Source organism: Sceloporus undulatus, chromosome 3, assembly GCF_019175285.1.
Source record: "Sceloporus undulatus isolate JIND9_A2432 ecotype Alabama chromosome 3, SceUnd_v1.1, whole genome shotgun sequence".
Classification (NCBI taxonomy): Eukaryota; Metazoa; Chordata; class Lepidosauria; order Squamata; family Phrynosomatidae; genus Sceloporus; species Sceloporus undulatus.
The window spans coordinates 78,218,956-78,237,820 of NC_056524.1; the positions used below are offsets into that span (position 1 = coordinate 78,218,956).

Here is an 18,865-nt window from a genome sequence, read left to right on the forward strand (position 1 = left end):
ACCACAAGTTCATGCCAATAGTCACTGCCCCTGAATTAAGGAATACGTATAACATTAGGATATATATATATATAAACCTTAACTTGTAAAAAGCAGAACATGGATATGATGATTAAGAGCAGAACAAGCAACACAGAGGAAATGGTTGAAGTGAGATTCTGAGTACAGTGCTAATGGTAAAATGTTGATGGCTTGAACAGATTAGGTTGCCACACTGTTGCCTTTCTGCTGACAGAGAAGAACGCTGGCAGATGTGGCAGGGGCCAGGTAAGCAGCTTCCAGCACAAGTTGTTTCACCAGTGGCAGCAATCAGAACCTCCCCAAGCAGGGCATTCTGTGGACTTAGCATTGGATCTGCTTGTTCCAAAGCTGTTCCTGCTCCCCTGCCCCATTTTGACACAGATAGTGCTGTTTTCTTTGGAAAACACCCACATGCAAATTTTGTGCAGAATAAGTCCTGTGAACTGTGATAATTCTTGTCTGCCCAGGATTCTTCTTATTGGAGTTTCTCAATACTTGAAAAATATGTTTTCCCCATAATTTTCCAAATATTTTTGTATATTCTTTTCATTTTTGTATATACCAGTTATTCAGTATGCTTTAGTCTTTTGAAATTAAAACCCATGGATTCTGCCATGATTGCAATACCATGCCAAATAATAACTCCTCAGTGATAATTTTATGCACAAGCTAGGCAAATTAAAACTTTGGCTTTATGATTATAAACAACAACTAAATTTCAAGTTATAGGTCGTTATTAAAAATCAAAGCAACGGGGGGGGGGGGAGACTCAGCTACTACCATTCTAATATGACAGAAATATCCTGAAGGTTTCTTCTGATGCATATGATTACTTATCTGCTAGTCACACTGCATGTTTGCTTAGAAATTTTGCAAAGTATATATTTAAATATAAAGTTTTACTCCTATTTTCACTGTCATTTGTTAAAATAATATGTATTTTTTGGATGAGTTATGTGATTGAGCCTTTTAATCTTGGCTCACTTAGAGAGCCATAGCATGTCTTAATCTTGCCTTTCTCAATGATAATAAAAAGCATGTACAACAGCATGGTGAAAAACATCTAAGTTGGAAACCAGTAAGAGGAGAAGAGTTCAGGTGCCGACAAGAGTTGAAGTATGTTACCAATGGCATAGCAGCATGATATGCTAAAACAGCTGAAAGTAGATGATCCATAAGTCAGCTGAATGATGTGGGAGCAAAACTGTTCAAAGCACATTGGTCAGTCTTACAAAAATGAATGCAGAGCGGCAAAGCCTGTAGGAGAAGATAAACATTAAAAACACAGGGCACAGCTGAGTGAGTAACTTTGGAAGTAATGAACTAATTTGATCCAAAGAGCAATCAGAAAGGCAGGTCTTTACCACAATTTTTCATAGCCAAACAAAGTGTAAAACACTGGCAATAAAAACAGATAATCTGAAATGAGTAAAGGAGGTGGATTCTCTTGGCCCATACACTCAGCTGCTCTTCTCATGGATCAAGATGTAAGCTGGAAATGCCAACAAATTTATAATAAAACATGTAATCAGAAAGCGTATCTAAGATTGTTCTAGAACAGAAAAATATTATGTGAAAAGTATGAATCAAGCATAAAACAGACCAGTGGTAGAGGAATATAACATGGTTAAAGTGCTGGCTCATGCACTCAGAGGAGATGGCAGGCACCAAGAAATTCAGAAAGCCACTATGTATCATTGTTTGAAACTTGTATTATAACATTTTCTTTTAGTTTACAATTCAGCAAGTAGGATCTGTAACAAAATATTGCGTGTGAAGTGTTTTTGTTGTATCTTTCAGCCAACTAATCATGTCTTTTCCCAGGATACGCCATTCCATGCCAATTTCAGGCATTATTTTGCACCTGTTGACCATGACCAGCCTTCCTTGAGCTGCTTAGGAGAGTTGTCTCCTTACTTTTTCCTAACTAGTGTGCAAGCACATGCACAGACTTTTGTTAGCCACAGGGTTTTAAAAAGCATCCCCCCCCCCAAAAAAAAATGGCTTCATAAGGAAACAACCCAGGGAAGTACTATACCAGTGATGGCAAACCTATGGCACGCATGCCAGAGGTGGCACTCAGAGCCCTCTCTGTGGGCACATGTGCCATCGCCCCAGCACAGAGTTTGCCAGAGTTTGTTACTAGAAAGCGAGAGGGACATGGCACTTTGCAATAAATAAGTGGGTTTTGGGTTGCAGTTTGGGCACTCGGCCTCGAAAAGGTTCACCATCACTGTACTATACAATTCCAGGTATAGAATGGTATATATGGTATAGAAGTATTGCTCCTGGTTATATTTATTGTAGTGTGTCTGTCTGTCTGTCTGTCTTCTTCATGTGACAGCATTCAGAATAGTATTCAAGAAATCAAAACAATGAAGTATAAAAAAATTACCCCTCCCCTCAAAAAATGCACTAATAAAACTCTGTATGGAAAAGCTTGCCTGAAAAGAAGATCTTAGATCAGAGAATAAAGAAGTGCAGGTATATGCTTAACCTCAGCTGGAATTCCATAGCAGGATAGTAGCTGTTGAACTGAAGGCCCAGCTCTTTGTGGTCACTAAGCAGCTCTACAATCCATGTGGAACTCCCTGAAATAAATTTCTCGGGGAATGACCAGAATGCTAGGGGAGAAGGCATGGTAACAGCTATCATATTCAAAAATCATAAAAGGGCTTTGTACACTAGTACCAGAACACTGAGTCGTGCCCAGTAGAAAATAGGCAGACAGCACAGAGGCTTCACTAAAGGGGTTAAACATGGATGGAACACCTGGCAGCAGCCAGACAACTGCATTCTGCAGTAGCTGCAACTTGAAAACCACCATAAAGTGAGCTCTTAATGATGAAGATCATCATAATCATCAATAAAATATTTATACCCCACCCTATATAAACCCTACCCTAAAATATTTCAGAGAAGCAGTAAAACAAGTGAAAAAAATTAAAACAATAAAATAATTTAAATATGCTAAAACATATTATACACCATGAGTTTAAAACAGATTTAGATTTTTAAACTATGTGCAGCAGTATTTTGGATGAATTAATGAGCCCAGTGGCCTTGACAAACAGCCAAGTTTTAACTTGGTGCCTAAATGAAAAGAGTGGTGCTGCCAACTGAGTTTCCAAAGGGAGAGGAATCTACAGTTGGGATGCCACAGCTGAGAAAGCCCTCTCCCATGTCCCAAAAAGAGTGTATTAACCTCACTGTGGAACACAGAGGAGTCTCTCCCCCTGGCAGACCTTAATCCTTGAGCAGACACATATGGGGAGAAGCACTCCCTCCAGTATCAAGGTCCCAAGCCATTTAGGGCTTTAAATGTCATTACAAACACCTTGAATTCAGACTGGAAACATATTGACAGCCAGTGCAATTCTTTTAAGAATGGCATTATAGGCTGTTTATATGGTAGTCCAGTCAACAGTTGAGTTGCTAAATTTTGCACTAGCAGTAGCTTCTGGATCCTCATCAAGGGCAGCTCCATGTAAAGCACAATATAGTAGTCAAATCAGTAAGGGACTCTACAGACAGCCTCTAAGGATTGGTGGGAGGCTACCCCTTTCCTTGCCAGATCAGGGCTACGGCAACTACAAGCCGTGGCCCCAATCTGGCCTTTCCATGGTGCAAAAAGCTGCAAAATGCCAGGACATTGAAATCATTATTGGAGGTAACCTTTTGGGGCCTATCAGCCATCAGAAATGAGATAGATGAGGATCTGATATAGGTTCTTTTTTGTTATTACTATGGCATCCTGTCTATCTTATCACCCCAGAAAAAAATCCCTGGTGACAGTCTTTTGGGGGCTTTTCATTGCCTAGTTATTTTGGGGGGAGGGGGATATCATGTTTTATTTTGTTTTGAATAGTGCTGGTCCAAAGAATTTATCCCAGAAGTTTTTGCAAGTATACTCCAAAGATTGGACTGATTTTAACAGTTCTTTGGTTTGATTTCATACCCTTAAATAAAAGTTATTCAAACCTTTAAAGGTATTCAAAGCTCTCTCTTCTTTCTCTCTTCTACCAAACAACACCAAAAGGATTGTTGACATTTCAAATGGTAGCTTAGCTCCCTGGCTACATTCCCAGGACAGAATATCCCTAAAACCAGGCCATGTTAATGATACAGCCACATTCCCAGAGATATTCTTGAGGGTTGAGATAGGAAAACTGCTCTCAGAGCCACAGTGAAGTCAGCCCCCTTTCTTCCTACAACAGCCATGGGACTGATTTATTGTCATGAAGTAGTATCACTCCTAAAAGCATTTATTTGTGTATTTATTTGCTTAAAACTCCACTTTTACAGTCTACAGAACCCAAAACAGCTTACAGCTTAAGTTGAAGCAAAAGACATGTAACAATATAGAGTATAAAAGTTATTTTTTAAAAACAATTAAGTAAATGATCCATTAAAAAACTTAAAACAGTTGAAGATAACACCACAGCATACCTGTCTCAGAAATGCAGATAAACTGCTGGTTGAAATGGTATGTATTTTTAAATAAAAGAAATGGGAGAACCTTTGGGCACCTTATATTTCAAAGAGAGATCCTTAAATGTGATGCCATTTTCCACTGAAAGCCTCCAGATATCATAAACCTCCCTGCTTTTCTGGAGGATGAATGGTGCCATGAGAAGTGTGAGAAGAGAAAGGTTTAGTCTACCCAGCTTTCACTCACATATTTCAAAAGTTGATCTCACTTTTTTATAGCCAGTTGTTTAAATGATGTTTTATTGTATTTTTAATGAATGAAGTTAGATAAATATTATACATGTGCAACAGAATTTGTTCATTTTATTTAGGAGTTGTTATACCATAGCTCTTGCTAAATTTCATTAGCTTCAAGAATCTTCAGAACTCCTGCAGTAAGATATTCTAAATTAGCTGGGGGATTTTAACCCTCCACACTCATTAAATTGGCTTTGAAAATCTCAGCTCAGAATTATTGGGTGTTTTGTGTTCAACCTGGTGTGTGCCATCAGTTATTTGCCCTATTTTTTTTGCCAAGAAGTCCTATTTTAAAATTAATGCAACTTTGTGAACGGAGACCATACAAACCAAGGCACATTACAGACCGCCCCTTTGGGGCGGCCTGTAGGCGCACCTTTCCCTGCCGGATCGGGGTCTCAGCGGCCAGAGCGGCAGCCGCTGAAGCCCCGATCCGCCACTTTCCAGGCTGCGGGGAAGCGGCAAAAGGCCCCTTCCCCACAGCCTGGAAAGGGGTGTCCTTGGGGCTTGAAGCCCCAAGGACACCCCGCGGCGGCGGGGAGAAGGAGAAAGGGGCCGTTTGGCCCCTTTCTCCTTTGGACCGCTGGGCACAGCCGTCTGAAGGCTGTGCCCAGCAGACCAAACCAGGAAGGAGCTCCGAAATGGAGCTCCTTCCGGGGGTGCGGAAAGGGCACCCTAGGCGGCCTGCCGTGACCCCAATATGTCACAACCGTGCCGCCTCATTTGGAGGCGGCGCGGTTGTCACGTATCGATGGCAGCGGCTGTGTGGAACAGCCGCCATCATTTTGTGCGCACGCAGCGCGCACTAGGGTTAGGGCGGTGCAGAAGCACCGCCCTGTCTTAACCCTAGTACACGCTCCACGCGTACTTTTTAGCCCGTCTGTAACAGGCCCAAGTTAGGAAACTAATCAACTTTTGTTTCACCATAAAACCTGTTACAATGTGCTCACACCACGTGCGGACGCATTTTACACGGCTTCCAGCTTATGCGTACAAGGGGTAGAAAAACAATGGCGCACGCACACACCACCCAGCCACATGCACGCATTCTATTATTTCCTATGGGTCTTGAGCATAGGAGGATTTTCCCTTAAGTGGGGGGGGGGGGTGTCCAGAACAGATCCTCCACATAAGAAGAGGACCCACTGTACTTTGTAATGTAAACTTGCATGAAAGTTTGTTCTTAGAGGAAGAGTCAAAACAAAATAAGTAACATTGTGCTCATTTTTGTACCTATGATTAGATGAATGAAGTTAGAAATGAAAGTGTAACTATTAGCAATGCAACTGTAAGGCATCCTGAGCAATACATAACAATACATAGCTCTCATCACCGAATAAGATAGAACAATTCTCCTGGAGCAAGAGTGATGAAGTATCTCTAGCAATGCCAAAAACAGCAGTTGTTTGAATCCCTGATGTGGAGCATATGGCTATATATTTTGGAAACCATTAGCTTTTTAATTATTAAATAAAATATTATTAATAACTTATATAGACTTATTTAAAATAGTAGATATTTACAAGAATATGTAATGGTACTAAACTCTGTTACAAAAACTTGAGCATGGGAAATAAGCAAGATGAACTTGAACTCCTAGTACAACAAAGCAAATATGATATAATAGGCATCACTGAAACCTGGTGGGATGAGTCTCATGACTGGAATGTAGAAATACAGGCGTATAACCTTTTTAAAGAGAAACAGGCCAAACAGGAAAGGAGGAGGAATATCACTATATGTCAGAGATATTTACACCAGTGAAGAGATCCAGGACATCAGTACTGGAAGCCAGGTGGACAGCATCTGGATAAAAATTAAAGGGGAGGGAAACAACAAGGATGTTATGGTGGAAGTCTACTACAGACCACCACCCCTCCCCCCCCAGTCAGATGGAGGAATTTGACGACACTTTTCTAGAACAGATGACTACACACTCAGAAAGGAGAGATGTAGTAGTGATAAGTGACTTCAACTATCCTGGTATTTGCTGGAATTCAAACTCAGGCAAATCCTCAAGGTCTAGCAAATTCCTCACTTGCCTCGAAGACAATTTCATTGTCCAAAAGGTGGAAGAGGCAACAAGGAGATCAGCTGTTTTGGATCTGATCCTAACCAACAAGGATGACTTGATTAACGGGAAGCAAGTGGTGGAAGTGACCATGTTCTCCTGGAGTTTGTTATATAGTGGAAAGGAGAAGCCAGGCATAGTCAGACACACATTCTAGACTTTAGGAAAGCTGATTTCAGTACACTTAGAGAAGTACTTGGGGTGATCTCATGGTCAGAAATACTAAAAGAGAAGGGAGTTCAGGATGGATGGAAGTTTGTCAAAAGGGAGATACTGAAGGCACAACTGAGCTAACTTTTAAATGGAACATGTATAAGAAATGGAAAAATGGGGAAATCACCAAAGGGGAATTCAAATAGCTAGCATGTGTAGGGGTAAAGTCAGAAAAGCTAAAGCACAGAAAGAACTCAGGCTTGCTAGAAAGGTTAAGAACAATAAAAAGGGCTTTTTGGATATGTCCATAGCAAAAGGAAGAAAAAGGAAACGGTAGGGCCACTACATGGAAAAGATGGCAAAAGGCTAACAGGGGACAGAGAAGAGACAGAATTACTCAACACCTTCTTTGCCTCAGTCTTCTCAGAAAAGGAAAAGGGCGTTCAAACCTGAGGATAATGGAGCAGAGGACAGAATAGGGGAATTTCAGCACAGAATAAGTAAAGAGATAGTAGAGGAATATCTGGTTAATCTAAATGAATTTAAGTCTCCAGGACCAGATGAACTACATCCATCTATTAAAAGAACTGACAAATGTACTATCGGAGCCATTGGTAATAATCTTTGAGAACTCCTGGAGAACAGGAGAAGTCCCAGCAGACTGGAGGAGGGCAAATGTCCCCATCTTCAAAAAGGGAAAAAAAGAGGATCCCAACAATTATCATCCAGTTAGTCTAACATCTAAACCAGGAAAGATTCTAGAGCAGATCATTGAACAGAAAGTCTGTGAACATCTAGAAGGCAATTCCATAATCACAAAAAGTCGACATGGGTTTCAGAGAAACAAGTCATGCCAGACAAATCTAATCTCTTATTCTGATAAAATTACCAGCTTGTTAGATGAAGGGAATGCTGTGGATAAAGTATATCTTGATTTCAGTAAGGCTTTCGACAGGGTTTCCCATGATATTCTTGCAAACAAGCTTGTAAATGTGAGCTAGGCAATGTATCTCTTACATGGATATATAACTGGTTGACCAGCCGAACCCAGAGGGTGATCAACAATGGCTCCTTTTCATCCTGGAGAGAAGTGACCAGTGGGGTCCCACAGGGCTCTGTTCTGGGGCCAGTGCTATTCAACATCTTTATCAATGACTTGTATGACAGAATTGGGTGCATACTTATCAAATTTGAAGATGACAACCTTAAATACTGTGACCAGTTCTGGGCACCACAATTCAAAAAGGATGTTGAGAAACTGGAGTGTGTCCAAAGGAGGACGACTAAAATGGCGAAGGGCCTGGAAACCATGCCCTGTGAGGAATGACTTAGGGAACTAGGGAAGTTTAGCCTGAAGAAGAGAAGGTTGAGAGGTGATATGTTATCCCTGTTTAAATATTTGAAGGGATGTCATATTGAGGAGGGAGCAAGCTTGTTTTCTGCTGCTCCAGAGAACAGGACCCAGAATAATGGATGCAAGCTCCAGGAAAAGAGATTCCACCTCAACATTAGGAGGAACTTCCTGTCAGTTAGGGCTGTTGGACAGTGGAACACACTCCCTCGGAGTGTAGTGGAGTCTCCTTCCTTGGAGGTCTTTAAACAGAGGCTGGATGATCATCTGTCGGGGATGCTTTGATTGAGATTTCCTGCATGGCAGGTGGTTGGACTGGATGGTCCTTGTGGTCTTTTCCAACTCTATGATTCTATGATTCTATATCTTAATTTAGTGCCCCAGTGATTCATCTTCATGGCCAATGGACGGGCTCAGTTATACCCTCCAGGCCAAGCCTTGGATTGTAGGATTGGGTACAGAACTGATATCTCTGAAGTAGAGAAGTGCAATTCTTTTTGGCATCCTTATTTTTCATTCATTATTCAAATATACATAGCACCCATTGGTATCTTAAGGCCCATGGATGACTAACTAATCCAAGTTTGTTCATTTGCAAATAGTTCTTGTTGATTTTAATATGGTTTTCCAATAAAATTTGGCAAACCAAAGTAAACCTAGACTATCCAAAGCTTCAATCCTATGCACACTTTCCTAGGAGTAAATCCCATCAAACACAGTGTGGCATACTTCTGAGAAAGCTTGCATAGGATCGTTTTGTATGTTCAGAAGTGTGTGCATGTGTACAAATTCTTTCCAGTTTCCTGCAGATTTATGGCAACCTCATGGATTTCATAGAGTTTTCTTAGGTAAGGAATATGCAGAGGTGGTTTTGGCAGTTCCCTCCTGTGAAATATAGCCTACAGCATTGGTTTTTGTTGGCTGTCTCCCATTCAAGTACTAACCAGGGCTAACCCTGCTTAGCTTCCAAGATCAAGATGTACCTGTCGCCTCTGAGTATATACTGTATGTTCCTATGTAAAGGAGTGTGAAGACTGTTAATTGATATGTAGTATCAGAATGGTGCTATTAAAACACATGGACTTTATCTAAATTGGATGAAAATTTTGCCCTGTGGATAAATTCTTAAAACAGTCTCACAGAATTACTAATGGCCTAGTCTGTCCTTTGCCTTTTGCATAAATACTAATTTCTGTATGTTAGCTTCAAGTATCTGTGTTTCTTTCTTTCTACAGACTGGCAGATTGCTACACTTTCTATGCTGCTGGGAGGTGCTGCTATAATTCTTATAGCTTTCTTGGTTGGATTAATTTCTATCTGTGTGGGATCACGACGGAGGTTCTACAGACCAGTTGCTGTCATGCTGTTTGCAGCAGGTAAATAATTTTTTTCTCTGAAGTATATTAAAATTTGAAAACTGCAGCTCTACATCTGTGCAGAAAATGGATGTGATTTTTGTCCTGTGATCCAGAGGTGTATCTAAAGTTGATAATTATACAGCACCACCATCTTTTCTTCACATGGACCAGAAAGTCTTGATTCAATCTCTGTTCAGATATTGGTAAGGTGTGTGTTCCACTCATCGAGAATAGAGTGCACTACATTCATCCACTCTGCTTTTACTTTCTTTCTACAAAAGCAACTTGCCTAAAGAGGTAGTTGTGTTACATCTGTGGAGGATCTCCCCTTGTGTAAGAATGAAGAAAAATAGAGATTCTGGTGTGTGTGGAGAGCTGCTGTGGATACAATGACGTTTCCTCTTCAGACACATGACTGATAACCATTAGGGGATCTAGTTAACTCATCTTTTCACATGGGCAGTACTCATCCTTCTTGAACACTTGAATGTGGCTTGATCCTCACCCTAGAACCCACATACAGACCATTCATAGGTTATCAGATTATACATTAATTCTTAATTCTACCTGTTTTGCATGATCATACTGTTGTTAAAATGATAATTTATTATTCAGGTGACAACTCAAGCGCATGCAATAATTAAAGAGCTATTTTCATGTATGAATGTTGCAACCCCTGGTAATTATCAAAGGGTTTTCAAGAATGGCTGTGAAAATGTTGGATTCTGGTTATGCTGGTTAAAAATATGCTGCTGTAGCAGGTTAGGATAAGGCACAAGCCTCTTATGCCATGAGAACTGCTCTGCTGTTGAAATTTTCCTGACACAAGATCTAAAAATGAGGTAAAGCAGGGGCAGGGGAAATGAAAGTTACAGGATCCAAACCTCTTTGCACCCAGAAAGACATGGCAACAGTGCTGACAGGAAGGTAAGCCATGGTGAAGACAGTACAAAGGAATTTCAAATAGATCTATGATTGGAGTGGTTTGGATTCAGCATACCTCTTTGCTGGCCTAACACAGCTGGCTCTTGGCCATCTTGGCCAGTTAGAACTGAATTCTTGTTCCTCCTAAATGATGTGAATTAATGGCATTGTAGTTAGGTTTTAATAACTAACTTGATAGCCAGCCCACAGTACAAATTTGTGTTGCCAAATTGTTTTCTTTAGTTAGGTAGCTGCCTGTGATCTGAATGCATATTGTGAATTAGATTAAATGGGGGGGGGACTGTAACTATGACTACCCATTTTACAGTACTTGTGAACATGCTGATGGCTGCTTAGTCTCTGTCTAGGCACCACTAATCACAATAGGCTCTGTCCATGGTGTCAAGTATCCTTGAACAGGATTGTGTGAAATAAGTTGGCAATCACTTGCCCGCTCAGTCTATTTATAGAAGTAAATAACCCTACATTGTTGTTAGAGGGGCATTGCTTTTGTAACATTTTGATTCCTGTTTTGAAATGCATTGTGGGTAGTCATAACTGGCAAAATTCCAAGCTGTCACAAGAGCCAAATCTTTAAATGTATCAGTTTTGATGAGTTTTATTTAAAATCTCTCTCTCTCTCTCTCTCTCTCTCTCTCTCACTCTCTCTCCCTTTTCTGATAAGCTAAATGCTATTTTTCTAATACTTTTGAAAATACTTAAGTATTAGCTTTTGAAACTATTCATATGAAAATAAATGGGATTAAATTGAAAGGTGTTTTTATCTTCTCCATTCATTGTGTTAAGTTTGCTTTTTGTTACTAATTTCAATAGCTTTCTCACAGTAAAGGCTTTATTTTGTTTTTCAAAGCATCTAAGGAAAGAACGTATGCCACAGAAAGTTTTTTTTTAAAAGGCCTATATAAATAGACTATCCAAAGGGAGCTTTCTAATGCAATGCATAATGGCCATACTGAAATCATCTCTCAATATGCATTCCCATGTCTTTTTGGTTGGCCGATAACAGATTGCCTTTTTTTTAAACACCTGAGGTTTCCAAGCATAGCTTCCCTTCATTCTGTCAATCATATGTGTATTGGAATTGAAACAGTAAGCCTGTCTGATAGCCCATAATGGAAAGAATGACAGAACCATCTACTCTGCTAGATGGATTTAAAAAATTCCATTTACAAGAATGTGGAAAGATAGGCCCATAGTATTTCAAGGACTGAAATAATTATAAGGGAAGGTATCCTACTGCCCCCTGCTGTTTCCATTATTTTATTTAAACTATTGCAGTTCAGCACAAAAAGAGGACACTGTTGTTTGTTTACATAAGATCTCTTATTATCTTGTTTTGTTTTCAAAGAAACAGATTCATGGGATAGATTGTTTTGATCTTCATATAATTTTATTGCAGACCACGATAAACATGATTTATTTTAGAAACATATTTTAGAGTGCCCTTTGCTGCTAAATTTGTTTTGTTACTTCTCTTTGTGTCTTTGATGCTGGCTCCCATGTCAACTGTAATGTAGTTATTCAAAACATAGCCCATTTCAGAAAGCAAGAAACATGAAAAGGGCAGTAGACATGAAAAATTGACGAAGCAGGATCAGATAATCTGGTAGGTATTTGACCAAGGACATGAAAAATTGGATATGCTTCTAGCCAAATAGGAATGTGGGCTGGATGCCAAGCATTGCTTGAGCATTTACAAATGAAGTGGGCCAGAACACAAATTTTTACTAATCTCAAGAGCTTTGCTTCTGGGCTTGGTAAAAATGAATTTTGGCCTTTCCAGGTTTGTTATTCTATGACAGAGAAAACTCTACTGAGTCACCAAGGAAAAAAACCTTCCCTCAGCACTGCTGAAAAGATAGGAGTACTACAGAGTGATATTTAGATTGCAGTTCTATGCAGTTATGCTTGAAATTAAGTCGCAACAAAACAAGTGAGACTAACATTTTAATATTGACACATTTGTGTTATTGACAAAAAAACAGAAGCTAAATATGCTACAAATGCCATCATCATCATTACCATTCAGGGCAAAAGTTTGTTTGAAGTATGTTTCTGAGGTTCATTAGAATCACCTCCATTGAGGTGAATCTTGTTTTATTTTTTTTTGGTTGGGGGGGGGGGAATTGCACCTTGCAGTACTACCTTGTTGAAGTTAGCAGTATGCTTGCAGTAGTGACTTTTTACTTTGTTGAAAAGTAACAAAATGAATAAAACAATTTGAATTACTGTAAATGGCACTTAAAATATCAGTTTTTACAAGTACTAAAGATTTCATCAAATGATCAAATCAGAGTTTGAAAGCAGCAGTTCATGGATTACAAACCAGCTGGAACTTTACTAGTCATCTAAAGATGAAAGGACAGGAAGCCTGGGGAAGTAAGAGGAAGTTCTGCAATTATAGACACAGTCTCTTGTGTTCACCTGCATAGTGCATAGTATGGGTTGCACAAACCATGGATGACAAACCTGAAAACAGCCTGTTTCTGAGGCATCTAGGCAGTTCTGCTGTATGTTTTCTCCATGGTCTCCCATTTCATCAGCTATGACCATAATTAAGCTGGGTGTGAAACTAAACAACAAAGTTCATACATGGGCTAAGAGAAATATTTAAAAATAAGTATTGCCTCCATGTTGTTGTAGGCCTCATTAATTTCATCAGGTTTATTTACACAAGGAATACTCAGAGGTAGCTTGTCATTGGTTTCCTCAGAATATAGCCTACCAAATCTGGTATTCTGTGTGGGCTACCCTTCCAAGTATGACCCTGCTTAGCTTCTGAAAATGGTTTACAGAGAATATATTAATGGAATGTGACCAGCTGTAGCTCATGCTCAGGGAGATCTCCAAAGCTTACTAAGACATGTTCTGACACTTCACAGCCTCCTTGCACCTGTCACTTAGGAGTTTCCTTGTTGTATCCTGTCATGCCTTCTTGGTTATAGAATTGTAGAAATCCCTGAGGCCTTATTCAACAGTCTTGGCCGGGGTGGGGGGTGGGGGTTGCAATAGGTACTCTGAAGGTTATCAAGAAATAGGAGTACTTTGCGGTTGTATTGAAAGTGAAAAACATCAGCTCTATACTTAGCTTTATGACATAGAGATCACATTAAGTTCTAAGGATAAGCAGGCTGAAAGCTTCTTTGATATCTAGAAGGACTCAGAAATGATAGGATGGTAGACTTGCTTAAGACTGCTACTTATATGCACAAAAACTGTGGGGCTTTGTATGAGAAAGCTGTTAGATGCCAGTGGTTGCATTGCTAAATTGTAGGTGTGTGTGCTGTATTTTAAAAAGCTCCAGTTCAAGTTCTCTTGTCTTTCAGTAGGGAGAAAACACAACTGTCTTTTTGTTTCTTTTTGTATCTTGTGAGAAATTGTATTTGGGGATAATCCAGGTTGAGTGCTTCTCAAATTTCTGAATTTTTGTCTCAAGGCAATTTAAAAAGCACCTAGATGTTACTAATCCCAGCTATGTATAAAGTCTAGCAGAAGGAGAGGTAATATTTTATTATATTTGATCCCTTCATTGGGTTGGAACCTAAGATAAGTGAATTGAAAGAAATTCACAAATGGAAAGTTTCTCATTTATTCCCAAACCAACACTACCTTGTACCAATCCAAAGCATTTTGCTGTCTGAGTCAATGAATAAGGCTTCCCACTCTCCAATCTACAAAAGCTGGCTGGGTTGGCAGTTGAACCATGCTTCTGTAATGGTAGTGGAAATGCTTCTTGCATTGCACCAGAATGCAGCAGGATGACTTGCAGGATGCAGGGCAAATTGCATGGCCTATATCCCTGTCCTGCAATAACTTGTTTGCATGCCCCTTTAGCTGCTGCTTGAGGCAACTACATAATGGTGTGTAATACGTGGACTAGTCTTGGCCCTGCAGATTGCTGCATCCCATCTCATATTATGCAGCAGTGCTTCTGACTATCCAGCAAGGATTTTTCAGGAATTTCAAGTGGCTACAAACAGTGGAAGACAGAATGGGAAACATTTCTTCTAAGAGCCTCCTTAAACTAAATTATCTTAGGATCCAGTGTATTGAATACTGCCACATGAACTCTTCAGTAAACTCAATCCTCCCCTCCTAGCCTGAATTTCAGGAGAACATTATTGTACTCCTATTTTTTATTTTTTTAGAATTAGCAGCTGAAGATATCTCTGCAGTGAATAGTGTGGTTGGTGCAGTAGTGATTTTTAAAAAATGAAGGTAGACCATCAACTACTTTAAAGTACACTGTAAAACTGAATAAGGGTATCATTTGAATAGGGGCATCTGCTTGTGTGGGTAATGAAGAGAACTATTAAATAAAAGAGCCCACAGTGGGAATGTGTGGGAGAACAAGCAAGCACTGGTAATAATGTAATAGTCTTTAAGCAGAATGATAGGTCAGTAATATGAGCATGGTCACATTTTCATTCTTTTTTTCCTGTTTCTCTTGGGTATTCCTGTTGTTTGATTCTAAAAATAGTCCAGAGTAGGCAGAAATAACACAAAAGTCACAAGCATATGAAGGATGCATTACAGCATATCTGAAGGCATCTATGAATAGCAATTAAGGCCTGTATTGCTGCCTAGGTACATTTAACAAAAGTAATTCATCAACCCCTTTTAAAATTTGATTTCTGTATTTATATATTGGTTTTCAATCACACATTTCCTAAACAGATTTATATCATACAATCAAACTAACGTAGAGTTTCCAAAAACTTAAACTTAACTCAGAAAGACAGCAAAAAAACCCAACAATCTCAAAATAATACTACAAAGAAAACTATGGCCCGGTACATACCTGTGAAAATGTCCGGGCTGGCGGCGGCCTTTTTTCTTCTGGAGGGAAGCCGCAGCCGGCAAACCATGTGGCTTCCCTCCACAGGAAAAAGAACCTGCAAAAAGCGGGTTCTTTTCTGCTGTGTTAGTTACATCTGAGTGCGCCAATGTGACGTGCAGATGCTATGCATCTATTATGTCATAATGGTGGTGCCTGTGTACATGGGGCGCTGCCATTACAGCACCGCCAGTATGTGCTAGGGTTAGGGACCATGCAGTTGCCACGTGGTCCCTAACCCTAGGTACGCCGCTGCCATGCCACAAAAGGGCATCTATCCTGGGCCTATAAAAGTTTCAAATCCCCAAAGCCTGTTTTAAAATATATGTATATATATATATATATATAGAGAGAGAGAGAGAGAGAGAGAGAGGGAGGGAGGGGGGGAGGGGGGGAGAGAAGGAGAGAGAGAGTGGGAAGGGGATTCTACTGGGACCATCAGAGACCAAGTCCTGGTCTGGCTGATTATAGTTTTACATCCAAGAAAGATGGAAACTATAGCAGAGATTTGTTAAAAGATCTCAGTTTTTCACAAGAAACATATGGAAAAGGAAGTCTCTGAGATACCATAAACCAGGAATATGGAACGTATAGTCAATGAGCGCATGTGGTCCCCAATATCATTTTGAGCCCCCAGGACTCCCTTGCCTCCCTTCTAAGGAGATGGGGAACAACATGGTCATATTTTAAGCTCAGGTGAAGCACATTACCCCCAAAGGAAGTAAAAGAGAAGTTGACTTCCATTTTAATTTCTTAAAACAATCCAGGATCCCTCAAATACTGTGAAATTCCCCCCTATCGGATGTGGAAGAACTTTTTTGGTGATTTTTCAAAAACAAAATTTTAATGATTCAGCTATGTGGCAGAGATAGGAATAATGCTCCAAAGTGCCCTGTAGCCTTTCAAGTCTCAGACACAGCCCACTTAGCCAGGGGTTTAGCTTGAATTGGGTCCAGAAAAAAATTGATAGCCAGTGAATATGTTTTAAAATAGGCATATTAGGCTCACACTAATTTGGATCCATGAGCAGGAATATAAATATTTGATGATTTTGTCCTTGCAGTTGAGAATAAAAGATTCTGCAGTGAAAGAAAGCAAATATTTTTGTGAGTTTCGCATCTGCTATTCATACATCCAGAAGTGTTTCAGGGAATTATTCTTTGAAGATGCACACATGCTTTTCTTCTAGGAATTCATGGCTTTTAATGCTAAAATTCAATCTTTTGCAAAATACCCTCCCACTGTTTCCAAGAGCATTTCTGAGTAGAAACACTTCAGGATGTGTGAATATTGAGCAAAAACTGTACAAAATTATCATCATCGTATTTTATTTTCTGACCAGATTTCTCAGGTGTTAGGATTATTTTTTGCCCAGGAAATGACCAGTAACCAAGCAAGTAGCTAACTAAGGGGTAAAACTGATGGGCCCGATGAGAGCCGGATTGGGGCTTTGGCCATTGCATGCCACAGCCCCAATCAGGCCAGCTTCCATCCCAAATAGGAGCAGAAAAAAGTCTATTCCTATTTGCGGTGGAAAAAAGCTGCCCTTTCTGCCATGGTAGTGGCTTTTTGGCTTTTCTGTAGCACATGTAAATGCCACGCCACTGAAATGCCATGAATCGGGCACACGTGCAGTCAGCCATGTGGCTTCCCAGTGGCATAAGGGTGGTGTCAGAGTGTATGGCATCTAAACGGCATGCTTAGACGCCGTCCCCAAGCCGATGCAAAGGGACAGTCTGCTTCTCCCCTTAAATGCCCTAAAGGGACCAGATCCCATCTGATCTTGGAAGCTAAGCAAGGTCAGCTCTGGTTAGTACATGGATAGGAGGCTGCCCATGAATGCCAGGTGCTGTACACTATATTTCAATGGTGGGATCTGACAAAACCACCTCTGAGTATTCTTCAGCTAAGAATATCCTATGAAATTCATGGAGTTGCCATAAGGCATCATGCAGGCACATAAACAAGCAAGTACATTTATTGAAGCAGTTCAACTATTCACATCATTTTCAAGAGCAGCTTGTGAAGAGCACATTGCAGTAATCCAATTTGATGGTTAGCAAGACATGAATGACAGTAGACAGACTAGTAGACAGGTAGGGGAAAACCACACTTCTCCTTGGCATTTTTCTGAAACATTTCCCATTGCCAGAATTGTCCCTGAAATTTCAGGTTTAATGCCATGTCATGATCATCCCCAAGTTGCAAAACTGCAAGCATAGCTATTTCTACTTATTCACTTTACAACATGAACTGTCTATTCTTCATTGAACTACAGAGAGGGTGAGGAAAGTGTCTTGCATGATGTATGCAGCCACCAAGACATTTCTGAAGCCCCAAACAAGTCACCAGTTTTTTTTTTTACCCAAAGCCCCCTTGCCTTCTCAGGATATGGAGTACTGTACCTTCACCTCAGCTGCTTTAGGAAAGGGAGAGACTTCTTCTTTTCAAAACCAGAAATGACTTCCAGTTTACTTCCATTTGAAAAAGGCTTAAAATGACCAAGTGAGAACCCCCTAGAGGAAGCAAGGGAACATTTTGATGGGTTTTTTTAAAAATAAGAATTGGAATGGGGTGCGGACTTGGATATGGATGCAGCCCTCCAACTTCCAGTGATGGATATACATGACCCTGAATTGTGGGTAGTTGCCAACCCTATAAGCCAGTTAGTCAGATACTATCATCCAGTTAATCTAGACCTTTTTCAGAAGAAAAGAGTCTGAATTCTCCTAGCGTCACATTCTGCATCCTGCACTAAGGGAACAACAAAGCCATTTTAAGCTAGTGCTCCAAATACCTAACATAGAAAATCAGCTTGAATATATATACCAATCAGTAGTACTGAAAGTGCCTGAGAGATACTGAACATATTGAACAATAAAACGTATGCAAGTTAAGTATCCCTTATCTGGAATGCAGACATCTGAAATACACTAAAATACAGCTGGCCCTTCTTATACATGATTTTTTTATACACGGATTCAAGTATCCACGGTTTGAAAATGTTAAAAAAATATGTAAATTTCAAATATCAAACCTTGATTTTCCAATTTTTATAAGGTACACCATTTTGCTATGTCATATTTAATGAGACTTGAGCATCCATAGATTTTGTTATCCATGGGGGATCTTGGAACCAAACCCCAGTGTATAACAAGGGGCCACTGTACAAAATTGTTCACATGGGTGCCTGAAATAGTGACACTGTTGCTTTCTGATGGTTCAGTATATACAAAAATTGTTTCACACATAAAATTATTTAAAATATTGTGTATAAAATTACCTTCAGGCTATGTGAATAAGGTGTGTATGAAATATAAATGAATTTAATACAGTGGGACCTTGTTATCTACTGGGGTCTGGTTCCAGGATCCCCCATGGATGACAAAATTCATGGCTGC

The 18,865-nt window shown here is 39.9% G+C and overlaps 1 protein-coding gene across 1 annotated transcript in view; it reads left to right on the top strand.

Annotated features, from left to right (window-relative positions):
* The window catches only part of TMEM47 (transmembrane protein 47), a 40,437-nt gene that overhangs the window by 11,780 nt on the left and 9,792 nt on the right, over positions 1–18,865 (top strand). The window contains exon 2 of the mRNA XM_042459581.1: positions 9,560–9,700. Coding sequence (XP_042315515.1) covers positions 9,560–9,700 — 141 coding nt within the window. The remainder of the gene's footprint in view (positions 1–9,559; positions 9,701–18,865) is intronic.